The 20,719-nt window shown below is 45.1% G+C and overlaps 1 protein-coding gene across 2 annotated transcripts; it reads left to right on the plus strand.

Annotated features, from left to right (window-relative positions):
• The first annotated feature begins 1,854 nt into the window (after nucleotides 1-1,854).
• LOC135564766 (uncharacterized) lies at nucleotides 1,855-19,381 on the plus strand. Of its 2 annotated transcripts, XM_065010783.1 has the most exons (6): nucleotides 1,855-2,069; nucleotides 10,635-10,801; nucleotides 12,681-12,791; nucleotides 13,019-13,171; nucleotides 13,264-13,824; nucleotides 17,941-19,381. In XM_065010783.1, exons 1-6 carry the CDS (start codon nucleotides 1,952-1,954, stop codon nucleotides 18,001-18,003), a joined length of 1,173 nt encoding a protein of 390 aa, XP_064866855.1. In that variant the 5' UTR covers nucleotides 1,855-1,951; the 3' UTR covers nucleotides 18,004-19,381. The 2 variants fall into 2 exon arrangements, with proteins under 2 accessions (XP_064866855.1, XP_064866854.1); XM_065010782.1 differs by lacking the exon at nucleotides 17,941-19,381 and having other exon boundaries at nucleotides 1,857-2,069; nucleotides 13,264-14,428.
• Nucleotides 19,382-20,719: the final 1,338 nt, after the last annotated feature.

Consider the following 20,719-nt stretch of genomic DNA (forward strand, 5'->3'; position numbering starts at 1 on the left):
CCCCGACCTCAATCCTACAAGAAAATTTGTGGGCAGAACTGAAAAAGCGTGTGCGAGCAAGGAGGCCTACAAACCCGACTCAGTTACACCAGCTCTGTCAAAAGGAATGGGCCAAAATTCACCCAACTTATTGTGGGAAGCTTGTGGAAGGCTACCTGAAACATTTGACCCAAGTTAAACAATTTAAAGGCAATGCTACCAAATACTAATTGAGTGTATGTAAACTTCTGACCCACTGGAAATGTGATGAAAGAAATAAAAGCTGAAATAAATAATTCTCTACTATTATTCTGACATTTCACATTCTTAAAATAAAGTGGTAATCCTAACTGACCTAAAACAGGGAATTTTTACTAGGATTAAAATGTCAGGAATTGTGAAAAACTGAGTTTAAATGTATTTGGCTAAGGTGTATGTACTTCTGACTTCAACTGTATATCACTTGTTGGTTTATCCCTCTGTACTGGTACAGATCTACTATTCACACCACTCCTCTCAGGATCCCTCCCCCTTCCTCTACTTTTTTCACTGCCTCAGTGTATGACAACTTCTGCACTACTCTAACCCTGGAAACCTCAACCTGCCTCTCTCGCACGGGACATTTCTGATCCCCAGCCCAATGGGCACTGCTACAATTAACATATACCACTACTTTCCCCAATGCTACACATTTCTTTGTCTCATGCCCTTCTGCACACATAGGTACCTCCCTCCTACACACTGCTGCCACATGCCCACAAGCTTGACACCTGAAACAACGTAATGTAACCGGCACAAAAGTTCGTACAGGAAAACATATATCCTAACAGCACTTTGTCGGGCAGACTCAACATCAAAACTCAAAAGAACAGACAATGACTCTTCTGTTTCTCCACTCACGCATCAAACGACGAGCATCACGAACACCGGGAATCTTCCCCTTCAGTTGGTCAGCTTTTACCGCTACCCCAGTAATCACTCCTTTCAATGGCGCCCTTTTCTTGAGAGCAAAACAATTCACACCTCTTGTCCCCATTCGTTTAACGTGGAGCGCCTGCTCCCTCGGACCAGCAGAAACACATACAATTACCACAAGACCACTTCTGGTTACCCTCACCGATTCCACAGCACCCAATTCCGTTTTCACCCACCCTGAAACCACAAATGGATCAGCCAAAAGGCAGGCGTCCACTTTCTCCAAAAACTTCACTCCTGCTGTCACAGACTCATCTTTATCCTGACTCTCGGTGCACGCCTCGGGCTCCGATAACTTCACCACCTCCTTTTTCCCCCACCATTTTTACCTGACTCAAGTTGACCCTCTTCCTCCATCTCTCTCTTAGACCTCCTCTGCCACTCATTTTCCCTCCATTCCTCCTCCATTTCCAAGTCAAGATAATACTGCACTTCTCCTGACATACATCTTGTTCTTGCCTTGTCAAGGGACACCAATTAACCAGGCTGTCACAATCGCCGTACAATCAGCACAAACCACTTGGCGTCACCTACTGTTCTGGAGTGTGAGGCCAAATGTTGTTATTGTTGTTCTTCTAACAATTGTTCTAGGGGCATGTTGCCACCTACTGTATTGGCTGTGTATCAGCCTACTATTATGTAGTTTGAATCAATTACACATCTACACTGTATTTCTGATCTATTTGATGTTATTTTAATGGACAAAATGTTTTGTTTTTCTTTCAAAAACAAGGACATTTCTCTCTCATATATATATATATATATATAATACGCCACACAACTGCCTCAGCAATACTGTAATGCATACACAGCGTTAAATCGGAAATGAATGTACTTCTTGGTTCCAAAACGGGGGAGGGGAAAACTGTTGGTGTGATCGAGGCTTCGTCCTGGTCCGCAAGCGTTCCCGGAAGTATCGCGATGTTGCGTCTCTAGGTTTAGAAACTGTGCTAGTACACTGCTTAATATCTATGGTGGAAAACGCCATATTTTCGAAATGGCATACCTCGAGTTCAAGTTTGAGGACGAAATAACTAAATACATTCGGGAACAAGAATTGGAAACGTCACTGAAATTCATAACATTGAGAAAGGACAAAAGTTTTGGGCAAAAGGGTAAGTTACCTTTAAAAACATAACATAGCCTAAATAGCTAACATTAGGTAGCTAGTAGCTTACTTTTGCTACTCATCTAAAATGACCTAAAGCTGATGATACACTAGCCCAATAAATTAGACATTTTCATTAATTACTGTTGAAATAACTAAGTTACTTACGTGACGGCTAATGATACACTGGCCATTTCTGGGGGGGCAATATTGCTATGCAATGTTGCTGGCAACGGAGTGGGGTTTGCCCGTCTCAGTGGGTCTTTCCATGTTCAGTGTCATCAGCTGAAGCACGGACGATGAACCAGGGATTCTTCCCAGCCGAACAGTTTGGAAAATTCGTGCATATATTATGACATTTTGGCTTTTTCGTTTAAAAAAATGTTTCCAAAACGACGTTAGTTCATCTGTGTTGTTTACAGTATGAGCATAGTGGGCAAAGCCAAGCACAAACTCAATTCGACCTTGCACTCCTAAACGCAATTTCTTTAAACTTCGGCAAAGCTTCAAGTCTATAAAACTTAGCGCACTGTGCTCGTAACATATTGTACTTTTGGGACATTAAAAATGTATTGAGATCGGATGTTTCATCGACGACAAAATTAGCAGAATGTCGGCCCAGTTTCCGCTACTTCCATCCGCTCCCACTACCCGCGACTGGATTTTCTCTCACTACCATTCTAAAGGGACGCTTCTGCTTTATAGCCCCGAAGACGTGTCTGGTTTACCCTTTCGGTCTGTTGTTCGGGCGCACAACATTTGTTCTAGAGGCAAGCCGAAGTCTAAGCCACTTCGTCGGTGATTGTACAATAAAGGCTGCATTCAAAACACACTCTCCCCTCAGCCCTCAAATTAAGTGGACACTTCTGATGACTTATCATGACGTCTGACGAGTTTACACTTGCAGGGCGAGGGAGGAAGGAATTCATTTTAAATGGACCATCCTTGCCCGGAAATTCGTCACTCGTACATCCCGCTGCAATTGTGTTTTCAGCCACTGGTAGCTTGTGGGCGCTTTATATGTTGCTACAGTCAATTCTGATCATGTCAAATCAAACTATTTGTTACATGCGCCGAATACAACAAGTGTAGACCTTACCATGAAATGCTTACTTACAAGCTCTTAACCAACAGTGCAGTTCAAGAAGAGTTAAGAAAATATTTACCAAGTAGACTGAAATAAAAATTAACACAATAACATAACAATAATGAGGCTATATACAGGGAGTACCAGTACAGAGTCAGTGTGGAGGTTATATACAGGGAGTACCAGTACAGAGTCAGTGTGGAGGCTATATACAGGGAGTACCAGTACAGAGTCAGTGTGGAGGCTATATACAGGGAGTACCAGTACAGAGTCAGTGTGGAGGCTATATACAGGGAGTACCAGTACAGAGTCAGTGTGGAGGCTATATACAGGAGTACCAGTACAGAGTCAGTGTGGAGGTTATATACAGGGAGTCAGTCAGTGGAGGTTATATACAGGAGTACCAGTACAGAGTCAGTGTGGAGGCTATATACAGGGAGTACCAGTACAGAGTCAGTGTGGAGGCTATATACAGGGAGTACCAGTACAGAGTCAGTGTGGAGGCTATATACAGGGAGTACCAGTACAGAGTCAGTGTGGAGGTTATATACAGGGAGTACCAGTACAGAGTCAGTGTGGAGGCTATATACAGGAGTACCAGTACAGAGTCAGTGTGGAGGCTATATACAGGAGTACCAGTACAGAGTCAGTGTGGAGGCTATATACAGGGAGTACCAGTACAGAGTCAGTGTGGAGGTTATATACAGGGAGTACCAGTACAGAGTCAGTGTGGAGGCTATATACAGGGAGTACCAGTACAGAGTCAGTGTGGAGGCTATATACAGGGAGTACCAGTACAGAGTCAGTGTGGAGGTTATATACAGGGAGTACCAGTACAGAGTCAGTGTGGAGGCTATATACAGGGAGTACCAGTACAGAGTCAGTGTGGAGGTTATATACAGGGAGTACCAGTACAGAGTCAGTGTGGAGGTTATATACAGGGAGTACCAGTACAGAGTCAGTGTGGAGGCTATATACAGGGAGTACCAGTACAGAGTCAGTGTGGAGGTTATATACAGGGAGTACCAGTACAGAGTCAGTGTGGAGGTTATATACAGGAGTACCAGTACAGAGTCAGTGTGGAGGCTATATACAGGGAGTACCAGTACAGAGTCAGTGTGGAGGCTATATACAGGGAGTACCAGTACAGAGTCAGTGTGGAGGCTATATACAGGGAGTACCAGTACAGAGTCAGTGTGGAGGCTATATACAGGGAGTACCAGTACAGAGTCAGTGTGGAGGCTATATACAGGGAGTACCAGTACAGAGTCAGTGTGGAGGCTATATACAGGGAGTACCAGTACAGAGTCAGTGTGGAGGCTATATACAGGGAGTACCAGTACAGAGTCAGTGTGGAGGCTATATACAGGAGTACCAGTACAGAGTCAGTGTGGAGGCTATATACAGGGAGTACCAGTACAGAGTCAGTGTGAGGCTATATACAGGAGTACCAGTACAGAGTCAGTGTGGAGGCTATATACAGGGAGTACCAGTACAGAGTCAGTGTGGAGGCTATATACAGGGAGTACCAGTACAGAGTCAGTGTGGAGGCTATATACAGGGAGTACCAGTACAGAGTCAGTGTGGAGGCTATATACAGGGAGTACCAGTACAGAGTCAGTGTGGAGGCTATATACAGGGAGTACCAGTACAGAGTCAGTGTGGAGGCTATATACAGGGAGTACCAGTACAGAGTCAGTGTGGAGGCTATATACAGGGAGTACCAGTACAGAGTCAGTGTGGAGGTTATATACAGGGAGTACCAGTACAGAGTCAGTGTGGAGGTTATATACAGGGAGTACCAGTACAGAGTCAGTGTGGAGGCTATATACAGGGAGTACCAGTACAGAGTCAGTGTGGAGGCTATATACAGGAGTACCAGTACAGAGTCAGTGTGGAGGTTATATACAGGGAGTACCAGTACAGAGTCAGTGTGGAGGCTATATACAGGGAGTGTACAGAGTCAGTGTGGAGGTTATATACAGGGAGTACCAGTACAGAGTCAGTGTGGAGGCTATATACAGGGAGTACCAGTACAGAGTCAGTGTGGAGGCTATATACAGGGAGTACCAGTACAGAGTCAGTGTGGAGGCTATATACAGGGAGTACCAGTACAGAGTCAGTGTGGAGGCTATATACAGGAGTACCAGTACAGAGTCAGTGTGGAGGCTATATACAGGAGTACCAGTACAGAGTCAGTGTGGAGGTTATATACAGGGAGTACCAGTACAGAGTCAGTGTGGAGGCTATATACAGGGAGTACCAGTACAGAGTCAGTGTGGAGGCTATATACAGGGAGTACCAGTACAGAGTCAGTGTGGAGGCTATATACAGGGAGTACCAGTACAGAGTCAGTGTGGAGGCTATATACAGGGAGTACCAGTACAGAGTCAGTGTGGAGGCTATATACAGGGAGTACCAGTACAGAGTCTACAGGGAGTACCAGTACAGAGTCAGTGTTGAGTCAATGTTATATACAGGAGTACCAGTACAGAGTCAGTGTGGAGGCTATATACAGGGAGTACCAGTACAGAGTCAGTGTGGAGGCTATATACAGGGAGTACCAGTACAGAGTCAGTGTGGAGGTTATATACAGGGAGTACCAGTACAGAGTCAGTGTGGAGGTTATATACAGGGAGTACCAGTACAGAGTCAGTGTGGAGGCTATATACAGGGAGTACCAGTACAGAGTCAGTGTGGAGGTTATATACAGGGAGTACCAGTACTGAGTCAGTGTGTGGGGGTAGAGGTTACAGGGAATTTGTACATGTAGGTAGGGGTGAAGTGACTATGTATAGATAATAAACAGCGAGTAGCAGCAGTGTACAAAACAAATGGGAGGTGGTCAATGTAATAGTCCTGTGGCCATTTGATTAATTGTTCAGCAGTCTTTTATGGCTTGTGTTTTCCTCTGACACCGTGTCGTGGAAATTTCCTCTTATTTACCTAATCATGGGAGCAAACCACACACACACACGTCAGAGTTAGTTATAAAAGTCCATCTTTAATTATATGAGCTCTTATCACAATCCTGTGACTCTCAGATAAATTCAGTGTCTCCCAGTGAATTCTCTGAGAGCCCCTTTACAATGCAACTGAGTTCCTTTAATAGCAAAGACACCCATAGTCAGACAGCCTAGACATAATTCATCGTTCAGCTTTGTCTCCTTTCCCAAACCCCAGAAACCATAAACCAAATCCTCCATATCAACAGGCATATATCAAATTGTCATTTATATACAACCCATCAGAGGACAAACTCACGGAGAGGAGAGTGAGGCTATAGGTTAAGATAGAAACAACATTAGAGGGAGCATAGAATGATTCCAGACACTGCAACCCCTCCTTTCCCCACTGGGAAAGTTAGGGAGTATAAGATATGTTTACACATGATTACACTTTGACCTCTCCCCTCTCATGTGGCCCATGCAACTTAGTCCTGACATAGAACAGATAACTGCCAATGGCCACCACTATAGTACAACAAAATACATTCTTATGAGAAGTAACTTACACACATTTGATGAATATTAAACATCTTACAAATGTTACCAACATATTCTGATAATTCCACGACAACCGCCTGGTATAGAGGCCCTGGATGGCAAGAAGCTTGGCCCCAGTGATGTACTGGGCCGTACGCACTACCCTCTGTAGCACCTTATGGCCAGATGCCGAGCAGTTTCCATACCAAGCGGTGATGCAACCGGTCAGGATGCTCTCGATGGTGCAGCTGTAGAACTTTTTGAGGATCTGGGGACCCATGAAAAATAGTTTCAGTCTCCTGAGGGGGAAAAGGTTTTGTCGTGCCCTCTTCACGACTGTCTTGGTGTGTTTGGCCTAGAGGTCGACCGATTATGATTTTTCAACGCCGATACCGATTATTGGAGGACCAAAAAAGGCCGATACCGATTAATTGGACGATTTAACATTTTTGGAAAATGTTTATTTATTTGTAATAATGACAATTACAACAATACTGAATGAACACTTATTTTTAACTTAATATAATACATCAATAAAAATCCATTTAGCCTCAAATAAATAATGAAACATGTTCAATTTGGTTTAAATAATGCAAAAACAAAGTGTTGGAGAAGTAAAAGTGCAATATGTGTCATGTAAAAAAGCTAATGTTTAAGTTCCTTGCTCAGAACATGAGAACATATGAAAGTTGGTGGTTCCTTTTAACATGAGACTTCAATATTCCAAGGTAAGTGGTTTTAGGTTGTAGTTATTATAGTATTTATAGGACTATTTCTCTCTATACCATTTGTATTTCATATACCTTTGACTATTGGATGTTTTTTTTCCCCTCTGGTTGCACACGTGACATGCTGGTAAAAATTTGGTCAAACCGATTTAAGTTTGCCTGCATTAAAGCCCCCGGCCACAAGGAGCGCCACTCCAGGGTGAGCATTTTCTTGTTTGCTTATGGCCTTATAGAGTTAGTTGAGTGCGGTCTTAGTGCTAGCATTGGCCTGTGCTGGTAAATAGATGGCTACGAATAATATAGATAGTTAGTGTGGTCTACAGCTTATCATAAGGTACTCAGTACTTCAGGTGAGCAATACCTTAATAGTAGACATCGCACACCAGCTGTTATTGACAAAAAGACACAACCCCACCCCTCATAGCTTCTCTGTTCTGCCGGCGCATTGAAAATCCCTCCGGCTCTATATTATCCGTGTCGTCGTTCAGCCAAGACTTGATGAAACGTAATGTATTACAGTTCTTAATGTCCGGTTGGTAGGATAATCGTAGGTCATCGATTTTATTTTCCAATATGCATGTTCGCAAGTAGAATTGATGCAGTGGGAGTTTACTCGCTGGCCTATGGATTCTCAAAAGGAAGCCCAATCCGCGTCCTCTTTTCCTCTGTCTTTTCTTCACCAAATGACGGGGATTTGGGCCTGTTCCCGGGAGAGCAGTATATCTTTCTCGTTGGACTCGTTAAAGGAGAAATCTTCTTCCAGTTCGTGGTGAGTAATCCCAGTTCTGATGTCCAGAAGTTATTTTCGGTCATAAGAGACGGTAGCAGCATCATTATGTACAAAATAAGTACAAAAAAAAAAGTTACAAACAGTGCAAAAAAAAATTAACAAAATAGCACTCTTTTGCACAGTATTCTACAAGAGCACAGACCCAAGGGACAACAGACACACCGGTCTCTACATTGCAGATGAGCTGAAGGCAGTCATCAATGACCTTGGACCACAGAAGACACCGGTGACAGACAATGCTGCGAACATGAAGGCGGCTTGGTCTAAAGTGGAAGAGTCCTTCCCTCACATCCCACCCATTGGCTGTGCTGCTCATGCATTGAATCTGCTCATCAAGGACATCATGGCACTGAAAACAATGAGAGCCAAGGAAATGGTTCGGTATGTGAAGGGTCATCAAGTTATAGCAGCAATCTACCTCACCAAGCAACGTGAGAAGAATAAGAGCATCACATTGAAGCTGCCCAGCAACACCCGTTGGGGTGGTTTTGTCATCATGTTTGACGGTCTCCTGGAGGGGAAGGAGTCTCTCCAAGAAATGGCCATATCACAGTCTGCCGATATGGACAGCCCCACCAAGAGGATCCTCCTGAATGATGTATTTGGGGAGAGTGGTTAGCCGCCCAAAACCCTTGAAACCTATAGCGGTAACCATAGGATGGCATTGTCTCCCTCAATCCGTGCAGTCTGATGTTCAAACTCTGCCTGCAGATGTAAGAGATTAAATCTGTACTGCCCTGCCCACTTTACTGTTGCTCCAAGCAGAGGAAACTTCAGTTCTGAAATACACCAAAAAGTGTGAAGACTTCTGCCTGAAGCCCAAACACGCCGCAGCGTACATGTTGGACCCCAAGTATGCTGGCAAGAGCATCCTGTCTGGTGCAGAGATCAACAAGGCCTATGGTGTCATCACTACCGTGTCTCGCCACCTTGGCCTGGATGAGGGTAATGTTCTTGGCAGTCTAGTGAAGTACACTTCCAAGCAAGGGCTTTGGGATGGAGATGCAATATGGCAGCCGTGCCAACATATCTCATCAGCCACCTGGTGGAAGGGACATTGTGGATCTGAGGCTCTTTCCCCTGTTGCCTCCATCATCCTAAAAAATCCCACCAACATCAGCCGCCTCAGAGCGCAACTGGTCCTGGTCCTTGTTTGGGAACACACACACCAAAGCACGCAACAGGCTGACCAATACAAGGGTTGAAAAATGTGTGGCCATCCGGACAAATTTGAGACTTTTTGAGCCTGACAACGAGCCATCCTCAACACGGTTGGAAAGTGACAGTGAAGATGAGGCCTCAGAGTCTGATGTTCAAGAGGTGGACATTGAGGAGGTCCAAGGAGAAGACATGGAAGCCTGAGAGGAAGACAACCAAAGTTTCTAGACTATCATTTTACAGATGTATGTTGAAAACGTTTTTGGGAGATGCGATGGATCATTCAATATTCCCTTTTGTTGTTCAGTGAAATCATCCCATGTGAAGAGTCAACTCATTTAATTAAAGTTCAATTTGTAACTAAATTGTTGTTTTTTATTTCTATTGGAAGGATTTAATCATTTGTAATTATATCTACTGATGAGGTAAAAGGTTTATGTTTCTGTCTCCATATGATATGGTAAATACATCCAATGCAAAACACATCTACATTTAAATGGTATTAATGTTCATTTGCATATAATCCCCACGGAAAGTTTCCAATCCTAAATATACCCCTGAATACTCTCCTGAATATTCTCCTGAATACTCTCCTGAATACTCTCCTGAATATTCTCCTAAATATTCTCCTGAATACTCTCCTGAATATTCCCCTAAATACTTCCATGCACAAAGAGGTCCATACAGAAATGGTTTTTCAGATCTGTGTGGAAGAACTTCACTGGCCTGCACGGAGCCCTGACCTCAACTCCATCGAACATCTTTGGGATGTATTGGAAGGCCGACTGCGAGCCTAATCGCCCAACATCAGAGCCCGACCTCACTAATGCTCTTGTGTCTGAATGGAAGAAAGTCCCCTCAGTAATGTTCCAACATCTAGTGGAAAGCCTTCCCAGAAGAGTGGAGGCTGTTATAGCAGGAATGTTCCAACATCTAGTGGAAAGCCTTCCCAGAAGAGTGGAGGCTGTTATAGCAGGAAAAGGGGGACCAAGTCCATATTAATACCCATTATTTTTGGAATGAGATGTTCGACGAGCAGGTGTCCAATTTTTTTATTTTATCGTGTAGTGTATAAGGTCCTTTGACCTTAAAGAGTAATGGTAGACTCACCTACACTCCTTAAGAGTACATTGGTTGCAGCAACCAATGCTGCCATGTCAACGATGCTCAACTTTATTGCCTCAAAATTGCTATTGCATCATCAGCATAAAGGGATCCATTTTCAAGAACAGATGAGTTATTTGACAGAGAGCAACTTTGTTAGTTTCCTCCACAAGCCTATCATTCTAATAGTAATATATCATATTGTTGACCTTTTTAACAGATGCACAGCCTTTGGCACGGAAAAAACTCAGCTGGGAGAGTAAAAGTATCCCGTTCAATGGTGTTCCGTTTCAAGTTGTTGGCACAAAGACGTATGAATGCCACCAGGGCAAAGACAGACAGACAAAAGCCAAAGAGAAATATGCTGCTGAAAGAGACAAGAAGGAAGTAAGTTCATAGACGGATCACTGTCCTTTACACCACACACTTTATATAACATTTCATTAGAATCATGTTGAAGTACTAACAGTGGAATGTTCCTCAATAAGATGGGACTTTAAAGGGTTGTCCTAACGCTGTGGTCACTAAAGAGGCCATGGCACTTATTGCAAGAGTATGTAGGTGGGGTTAGGGTGGTGAGTTTCCCTGTACACTGTAAAGAGCTTTGGGTGTCTAGAAAAGTGCTATAAACAGTACCAGTTGACAGTTTGGACACACCTACTCATTCCAGGGTTTTTCTTTATTTTTACTATTTTATACATTGTAGAATTACAGTGAAGACATCAAAACTATGAAATAACATATGGAATCATATAGTAACCAAAAAAGTGTTAAAATCAAAATATATTTTATATTTGAGATACTTCAAAGTAGCCACCTTTTCCTTGATGACAGCTTTGCACACTCTTGGCATTCTCTCAACCAGCTTCATGAGGTAGTCACCTGGAACCTGGAAATTTCAATTAACAGATGTGCCTTGTTAAAAGTTAATTTGTGGAATTTCTTTCCTTCTTTATGCGTTTGAGCCAATCAGTTGTGTTGTGACAAGGTAGGGGTGGTATACAGAAGATAGCCTTATTTGGTAAAAGACCAAGTCCATATTATGGCAAGAACAGCTCAAATAAGCAAAGAGAAACGACAGTCCATCTTTACTTTAAGACATGAAGGTCAGTCAATTCGGAAAATGTCAAGAACTTTGAGTTTCTTCCAGTGCAGTTGCAAAAACCATCAAGCGCTATGATGAAACTGGCTCTCATGAGGACTGCCACAGGAAAGGAAGACCCAGAGTTACCTCTACTGCAGAGGATAAGTTCATTAGAGTTTCCAGCCTCAGAAATTGCAGCCCAAATTATTGCATAACAAACTTCAAGTAACAGACACATCTCAACATCAACTGCTCAGAGGAGACTGCGTGGATCAGGCCTTCATGGTCGAATTGCTGCAAAGAAACCACTACTAAAGGACACCAATAAGAAGAAGAGACTTACTTGGGCCAATAAAAACGAGCAATGGATGTTAGACCGGTGGAAATCTGTCCTTTGGTCTGAGTCCAAATTGGAGATTTTTGGTTCCAAACGCCGTGTCTTTGTGAGACGCAGAGTAGATGAATGGATGATCTCTGCATGTGTGGTTCCCACCGTGAAGCATGGAGGAGGAGGTGTGATGGTGTGGGGATGCTTTGCTGGTGACGCTGTCAGTGATTTTATTTAGAATTCAAGGCACACTTAACCAGCATGGCTACCACAGCATTCTGCAGCGATACGCCATCCCATCTGGTTTGCGCTTAGTGAGACTCATTTGTTTTTCAACAGGACAATGACCAAACACACCTCTAGCCTGTGTAAGGGCTATTTGACCAAGAAGGAGAGTGATGGAGTGCTGCAGCAGATGACCTGGCCTCCACAATCACCCGACCTCAACCCAATTGAGATAGTTTGCGATGAGTTGGACCGCAGAGTGAAGGAAAAGCAGCCAACAAGTGCTCAGCATATGTGGGAACTCAAGACTGTTGGAAAAGCATTCCAGGTGAAGCTGGTTGAGAGAATGCCAAGCGTGTACAAAAACTGTCAAGGCAAAGGGTGGCTACTTTGAAGAATCCAAAAATATATTTGGAATTGTTTAACACTTTTTTTGGTTACTACGTGATTCCATACATGTTATATCATAGGTTTGATGTCTTCACTATTATTCTACAATGTAGAAAATAGTACAAATTGAATGAGTAGCTGTGTCCAAACTTTTAACTGGTACTGTCAGTCAATTTCTTTTACTATTATTAAATGTTTTGCTATAAAAGTCAAATGTATTATTATCATATCTTCCATAGCTTGAAGACCATACCTTTCTACAGAAACGGAAACTGGTACAAAATACCAAAAAGGTGGACTGCAAGGCTATAATAAACATCGCCCACATTATTCGCTTTCCTGATTTTAAGGTAAATATGAAAAGGTTTTAACGTCTACGCCTACAGTTGGTCAAAGTCTAAGGCCGTGTTTACACAGGCAGCCCATTTCCAATTATGGGCAAAAGAGCTGATCTGATTGGTCAAAAGATCAATTAGTGGGGGGAAAAAAGATCAGAATTGGACTGTCTGTGTGAATCAGCCTAACACCGTACATAGTACCAGTACATATGTAACAAATACCCCTTTTTCATGTCTAGATTGAGGAAAGTACAGTGTGCTCTAAAAAGGAGGCCTCCCAAACTCTGAAGGCAGCACTAAGTGAAACGCCCAGCTCCGTGAAGGCAGAGGTTGTCTACTGTGTCAGGTTCCCCTCCCTCTCTGAGCACAGCTCACATGCAGTTGTTGGCGAGGTAAATATAACTATAGAACCTATATAATAGAGTGTTGGTTAAGTGACCCCCTGACCTCTTTATGATAAACCCATGTGTTCTTTCTCCAACAGGCAGCTCATGTTAGGGAAGCTGTAGATGTCAGGCTGAGAGAGAAGATTGAGCAGCTGACTCTGTCTGGTGTGAGAAAGATGACTGAAATGAAGTGTCATCTGAACACCTTTGTAGTGGAAGAGCTTTTCCATGGAGAGCAGCCCCCTCCACCTACTCGCAGGCGCTATTACCCCACTGACAGTGACATAAGAAATGTCATGTTTAAGACCAAGCGGGCCACCGGAGACTCCAACATTGACCGTCCATACGAAGGTCCATCTGGAAGAGGAAAGAAGAGGTCCTCTAGGAAGCTGTTGCGGTTACGGAGGCAATGTGCAGGATATCTTAAAGAGATCACAGAACTCACTTATCATCTCCAAGAGGAACAGTACGTGACTGACCTGTCTTCACAGCTCAGAAGCGTGCTGCTGGATATGAAGGCCCATGTTCCACAGGATAAAGACCTTCCACTGACCTTTTCTCCAAGGAAGAGAAAAGCTGAGATGGACATGGACCTCATTCCAACCAAGAGTGCATCACACCCTTTCATAGATGGGTTAGAACAGCACACAGAGGACATAGTGAGTGTGGATACCTTGTTGGCATTGAGCCTAGGGCTGAGGACCGAGTGTGTGGGTCCTTCCACAAATTGAGTATATTTTGGGTAGTGTAACTTTTATTTCAACTAATATTAGCATTCTGTCAACACAACTTGATAAGGAGGGGGGGGGGGGGTCAAGACGGGAGAGCATTCTTAGTTTTGAATGTTGTTCTGGAGGCAGCGCTGCAGAGTGCTCACTAGCTGGCACAGTCATAAAATCTGATTTTAAACCTAATTGTTAACCACACTGCTAACTCTCATTTCTAACCTTAAATTTGCTTTTTGATCTTAACTTGTGTTTGTATGATTTTTGACAACATACAGTGTGTTCGGAAAGTTCAGACACCTGCCCCTTTTTCCACATTTTGTTACATTACAACCTAATTCTAAAATGGATTCATTTGTTATTTTCCTCATTAATCTATGCACAATACCCCATGATGACATCACAATACCCCATGATGACATCACAATACCCCATGATGACATCACAATACCCCATGATGACTAAGCAAAAACAGGTCTAGAAATGTTAGCAATTATTTTAATTTTGTTAATAAAAATGAAATATTACATTTACATAAGTATTCAGACCCTTTACTCAGTACTTTGTTGAAGCACCTTTGGCAGCGATTACAGCAGACTTCTTGGGTATGACGTTACAAGCTTGGCACACCTGTATTTTGGCAGTTTCTCCCATTCTTTTCTGCAGATCCTCTCAAGCTCTGTCAGGTTGGATGGGGAGCATCGCTGCACAGCTATTTTCAGGTCTCCAGAGATGTTCGATCGGATTCAAGTCCGGTCTCTGGCTGGACCACTCAAGAACATTCAGAGACTTTTCCCGAAGCCACTCCTATGTTGTCTTGGCTGTGTGCTTCGGGTCGTTCTCCTGTTGGAAGGTGAACCTTCGCTCCAGTCTGAGGTCCTGAGCGCTCTAGAGCAGGTTTTCATCAAGGATCAAATCAAATGTATTTATATAGCCCTTCGTACATCAGCTGATATCTCAAAGTGCTGTACAGAAACCCAGCCTAAAACCCCAAACAGCAAGCAATGCAGGTGTTGAAGCACGTTGGCTAGGAAAAACTCCCTAGAAAGGATCTCTCTGTACTTCGCTCAGTTCATCTTTCCCTTGATCCTGACTAGTCTCCTAGTCCCTGCCGCTGAAAAACATCCCCACAGCATGATGCTGCCACCACCATGCTTCACTGTAGGAATGGTGCCACCACCATGCTTCACTGTAGGAATGGTGCCACCACCATGCTTCACTGTGGGGATGGTGCCACCACCATGCTTCACTGTAGGAATGGTGCCACCACCATGCTTCACTGTAGGAATGGTGCCACCACCACGCTTCACTGTAGGGATGGTGCCACCACCACGCTTCACTGTAGGGATGGTGCCACCACCACGCTTCACTGTAGGGATGGTGCCACCACCATGCTTCACTGTAGGGATGGTGCCACCACCATGCTTCACCGTAGGGATGGTGCCAGGTTTCTTCCAGGTGTGGTGCTTGGCATTCAGGCCAAAGAGTTCAATCTTGGTTTCATCAGACCAGAGCATCTTGTTTCTCATGGTCTGAGAGTCCTTTAGGTGCACTTTGGCAAACTCCAAGCGGGCTGTCATGAGTGTGTTATTGAGGAATGGCTTCCATCTGGCCACTACCATAAAGGCCTGATTGGTGGAGTGCTGCAGAGATGGGAGAACCTTGCAGAAGGACAACCATCTCCACAGAGAAACTCTCGAGCTCTGTCGGAGTGACCATCAGGTTCTTGATCACCTCCCTGACCAAGGCCCTTCTCTCCCGATTGCTGAGTTTGGCCGGGCGGCCAGCTCTAGGAAGAGTCTTGGTGGTTCCAAACCCATTTTAAGAATAATGGAGGCCACTGTGTTCTTGAGGACCTTCAATGCTGCAGATATTTTTTGGTACCCTTCCCTCAACAAAATCATGTTTTCTACAGACAATTCCTTCAACCTCATGGCTTGGTTTTTGCTCTGACATGCACTGTCAACTGTGGGACCTTATATAGACAGGTGTGTGCCTTTCCAAATCATGTCCAATCAACTGAATTTACCACAGCTGGACTCCAATAATGTTGTAGAAAACATCTCAAGGATGATCAATGGAAACAGGATGCACCTGAGCTCAATTTTGAGACTCATAGCAAAGGGTCAGAATACTTATTTTTTGTAAACATTTCTAAAAACCCGTTTTCGCTTTGTCATTTTGGGTTCTTGTGTGAAAAAGTGAAGGGGTATGAATACTTTCCGAATTCACTGTAGCCAATTTGGACTTTGCAGCTGATCTATCGAAGGGGAAACGGCTCTGTTTTGCCTCCAGGACAAGAATCATGACAAGCATCAACCTGCTATCTGAGGTTGGGAGGGGTCTGAAATATTGCATAGCTGGCTAGCCCACCTTAACTCAAACGTTTTGAATGTGCTTAATCAGTTTGTATCAAATGTGTTCATATGTAGCAGTCTTAACCATTAGCACATCCTGTACTGGATCAATGTCATGGCTCTTCTATTTGGGGGGTGGGGGGTATAGTTTTGCAGGAACAGAGCAGGGTAGTTTTGTTTTACAATCCCCCGTGTTGTTTTGCCACGCTGAGAGCTCCAACTGAACAGAGAACCTAGCCGACAAGAAAAGGACGGAAGGAAAAATACATTTTCTACTCATAGAAATGGGGTCATTTAAAAAAGGCCTGACTGAGACTGAAAAGTGAGTTGGTTAGGACGAAAACAAGGCGGCGAGGGTGACGTTCTGTTCAGAGGGAGAGTAGGAACAGTCTAGGGAACAGTCTGGGGAACAGTCTGGGGAACAGTCTGGGGAACAGTCTGGGGAACAGTCTGGGGAACAGTCTAGGGAACAGTCTGGGGAACAGTCTGGGGAACAGTCTGGGGAACAGTCTGGGGAACAGTCTGGGGAACAGTCTGGGGAACAGGAACAGTCTGGGGAACAGTCTGGGGAACAGTCTGGGGAACAGTCTAGGGAACAGTCTGAGGGAACAGTCAGGATGGGAACAGGGGAACAGTCTGGGGTTGGGAACAGTCTGCTCACGGCCTGGGAACAGTCTGGGGAACAGTCTGGGAACAGTCAGCGAGGGTGACAGTCTGGGGAACAGTCTGGGGAACAGTCTAGGGAACAGTCTGGGGAACAGTCTGGGGAACAGTCTGGGGAACAGTCTGGGGAACAGTCTGGGGAACAGTCTGGGGAACAGTCTGGGGAACAGTCTGGGGAACAGTCTGGGGAACAGTCTAGGGCCAAAGGGAGTGTGAGCAGAGCATGTTGAGCTTCTGATACATACCTTTTAGGTGCAGGATGGGACTTGGGGGGGGTGCATTAGTTGGGGTTGGGCCTTTTGCTCTGCTCACGGCCTGGGCATACATTACTGTTCAAAAGTTTGGGGTCACAAAAAAAAAGTGAGTTGGTTAGGACGAAAACAAGGCAGCGAGGGTGACATTCTGTTTCAGTTCAGAGGGATTGGAGAGTAGGAACAGTCTGGGGAACAGTCTGGGGAACAGTCTGGGGAACAGTCTAGGGAACAGTCTATGGCCAAAGGGAGTCATCCAGAACTGTTGTAAATGTGGGCATGTCCATAACACGTGAACCAAGGTGCCTCTGTCCTGGTTGCATCCCCAGCAGTCAGGAGAGTCCAGTAGAACCTGTGGATGGTTGTCAACGGAGATAGCCTTGACCGCAGCTCCCTTGCAACGGTCTTCGTGTCTTATTGGACCTCAGTATGTTTTGCCATTCCTCATCTGTGAAGGATATGTCCATATGGCTCCCGAGTGGCACAGCGGTCTAAGGCACTGCATCTCAGTGCTTGAGGCGTCACTACAGACACCCTGGTTCGATTCCAGGCTGTATCACATCCGGCTGTGATTGGGAGTCCCATAGGGCGGAGCACAATTGGCCCAGCGTCGTCCGGGTTTGGCCGGGGTAGGCAGTCATTGTAAATAAGAATTTGTTCTTAACTGACTTGCCTAGTTAAATAAAGGTTAAATAAAGTATTTTCCCATGCAATCTGATTGGAGACTTAAGGTTGAGTAGAGTCTATTATAATATGAGACCTTGTCTCCTTTCCCATAGTGTTCAATGATCTTCATAGGGATATCTGATGAAACGGGTGGTCCAGGCTCCAGGGATATCTGATGAAACGGGTGGTCCAGACCCCAGGGATATCTGATGAAATGGGTGGTCCAGGCTCCAGGGATATCTGATGAAACGGGTGGTCCAGGCCCCAGGGATATCTGGTGAAACGGGTGGTCCAGACCCCAGGGATATCTGATGAAACGGGTGGTCCAGACCCCAGGGATATCTGATGAAACGGGTGGTCCAGACCCCAGGGATATCTGATGAAATGGGTGGTCCAGACCCCAGGGATATCAGATGAAATGGGTGGTCCAGGCCCCAGGGATATCAGATGAAACGGGTGGTCCAGGCTCCAGGGATATCTGATGAAACGGGTGGTCCAGACCCCAGGGATATCTGATGAAATGGGTGGTCCAGACCCCAGGGATATCTGATGAAATGGGTGGTCCAGGCCCCAGGGATATCTGATGAAACGGGTGGTCCAGACCCCAGGGCATGTGCCTTAGCTGTAGGTGTTTCCAGAAGTACAGTGTCTCTGTGTGGACCGTAACAGGGTTGAAGTTTTATCTTAAATCAGCCCAAAAAAATCTGCCAATTTCAAAAAGTTCTGTGAAACAGTATCACTTGTAGATTTTGAAAGTAAAAATCTAAAATCAAGATGTCAATTGTTTGTCTACATGGAATGTAAAAAAAAAGATATAGATATTGGAGTAAACCTATGAGTTAGGGCCAAAATCCAAAACCTATTTCTCCTCAGAAGACTGAAAAGATTTGGCATGGGTCCTCAGATCCTCAAAAGGTTGTACAGCTGCACCATCGAGAGCATCCTGACGGGTTGCATCACTGCCTTGTATGGCAACTGCTCAGCCTCCGACTGCTAGGCACTACGGAGGGTAGTGCGTACGGCCCAGTACATCACCGGGGCCAAGCTTCGTGCCATCCAGGATCTCTATACCAGGCGGTGTCAGAGGAAGGCCCTAAAAATTGTCAAAGACTCCAGCCACCCAAGTCATCTGTTCCCTCTGCTACAGCACCGGCAACCGATACCGTTTTTCCAAGAGGCTTCAAAACAGCTTCTACCCTCAAGCCATAAGACTCCTGAACAGCTAATCAAATGGCTACCCAGACTATTTGACCCCCCACACACACACTGCTGCTACTCTGTTATTATTTATGCATAGCCACTTCAATATCCCTATCTGCATGTACATAATTACCTCAAAAACCTCGCTCCGTGGCCCCTGCACATTGACACATTGACTCTGAACTGGTACCCCCTGTATATAGCCCTGCTATTGTTATTTACTGCTGCTCTTTAATTATTAGTTTTTTTAAAACTGCATTGTTGGTTAAGGGGCTTGTAAGTAAGCATTTTACTGTGAGGTCTACACCTGTTTCATTCAGCACGTGTGACTAATAAAGTTATATTTGATTTGAACATCAGCTTGCCAGCTGTTTGAATATGAAATCCTTCTGACAGAACAGTGTGTAGCACAGGAGGGTCTGAAAGCTGGGTTTTGGAGGTTTACAAAAGGAGTTCCCCTGGGCTCAATGTTTACATTTACATTTACATTTAAGTCATTTAGCAGACGCTCTTATCCAGAGCGACTTACAAATTGGTGCATTCACCTTATGACATCCAGTGGAACAGCCACTTTACAATAGTGCATCTAAATCTTTTAAGGGGGTGAGAGGGATTACTTTATCCTATCCTAGGTATTCCTTAAAGAGGTGGGGTTTCAGGTGTCTCCGGAAGGTGGTGATTGACTCCGCTGTCCTGGCGTCGTGAGGAGTTTGTTCCACCATTGGGGGCCAGAGCAGAAACAGTTTTGACTGGGCTGAGCGGGAACTGTACCTCCTCAGTGGTAGGGAGGCGAGGAGGCCAGAGGTGGATGAAAGTGCCCTTGTTTGGGTGTAGGGCCTGATCAGAGCCTGGAGGTACTGAGGTGCCGTTCCCCTCACAGCTCCGTAGGCAAGCACCATGGTCTTGTAGCGGATGCGAGCTTCAACTGGAAGCCAGTGGAGAGAGCGGAGGAGCGGGGTGACGTGAGAGAACTTGGGAAGGTTGAACACCAGACGGGCTGCGGCGTTCTGGATGAGTTGTAGGGGTTTAATGGCACAGGCAGGGAGCCCAGCCAACAGCGAGTTGCAGTAATCCAGACGGGAGATGACAAGTGCCTGGATTAGGACCTGCGCCGCTTCCTGTGTGAGGCAGGGTCGTACCTGACTGATTTGGATCAAGAAGGTCATTCTGAGAGAGATAGCGGGAGAGCTGGCCAAGGACGGCACGTTCTAGAGTTTTGGAGAGAAAAGAAAGAAGGGATACTGGTCTGTAGTTGTTGACATCGGAGGATCGAGTGTAGGTTTTTTCAGAAGGGGTGCAACTCTCGCTCTCTTGAAGACGGAATACAGTGCGGTCAGGGATGAGTTGATGAGCGAGGTGAGGTAAGGGAGAAGGTCTCCGGAAATGGTCTGGAGAAAGAGGAGGATAGGGTCAAGCGGGCAGGTTGTTGGGCGGCAGGCCGTCACAAGAGGCTAGATTTCATCTGGAGAGAGAGGGGAGAAAGAGGTCAGAGCACAGGGTAGGGCAGTGTGAGCAGAACCAGCGGTGTCGTTTGACTTAGCAAGCGAGGATCTGATGTCGTCGACCTTCTTTTCAAAATGGTTGACGAAGTCATCTGCAGAGAGGGAGGAGGGGGAGGGGAGGAGGATTCAGGAGGGAGGAGAAGGTGGCAAAGAGCTTCCTAGGGTTAGAGGCAGATGCTTGGAATTTAGA

Source organism: Oncorhynchus nerka, linkage group LG26, assembly GCF_034236695.1.
Source record: "Oncorhynchus nerka isolate Pitt River linkage group LG26, Oner_Uvic_2.0, whole genome shotgun sequence".
NCBI classification, from domain to species: Eukaryota; Metazoa; Chordata; class Actinopteri; order Salmoniformes; family Salmonidae; genus Oncorhynchus; species Oncorhynchus nerka.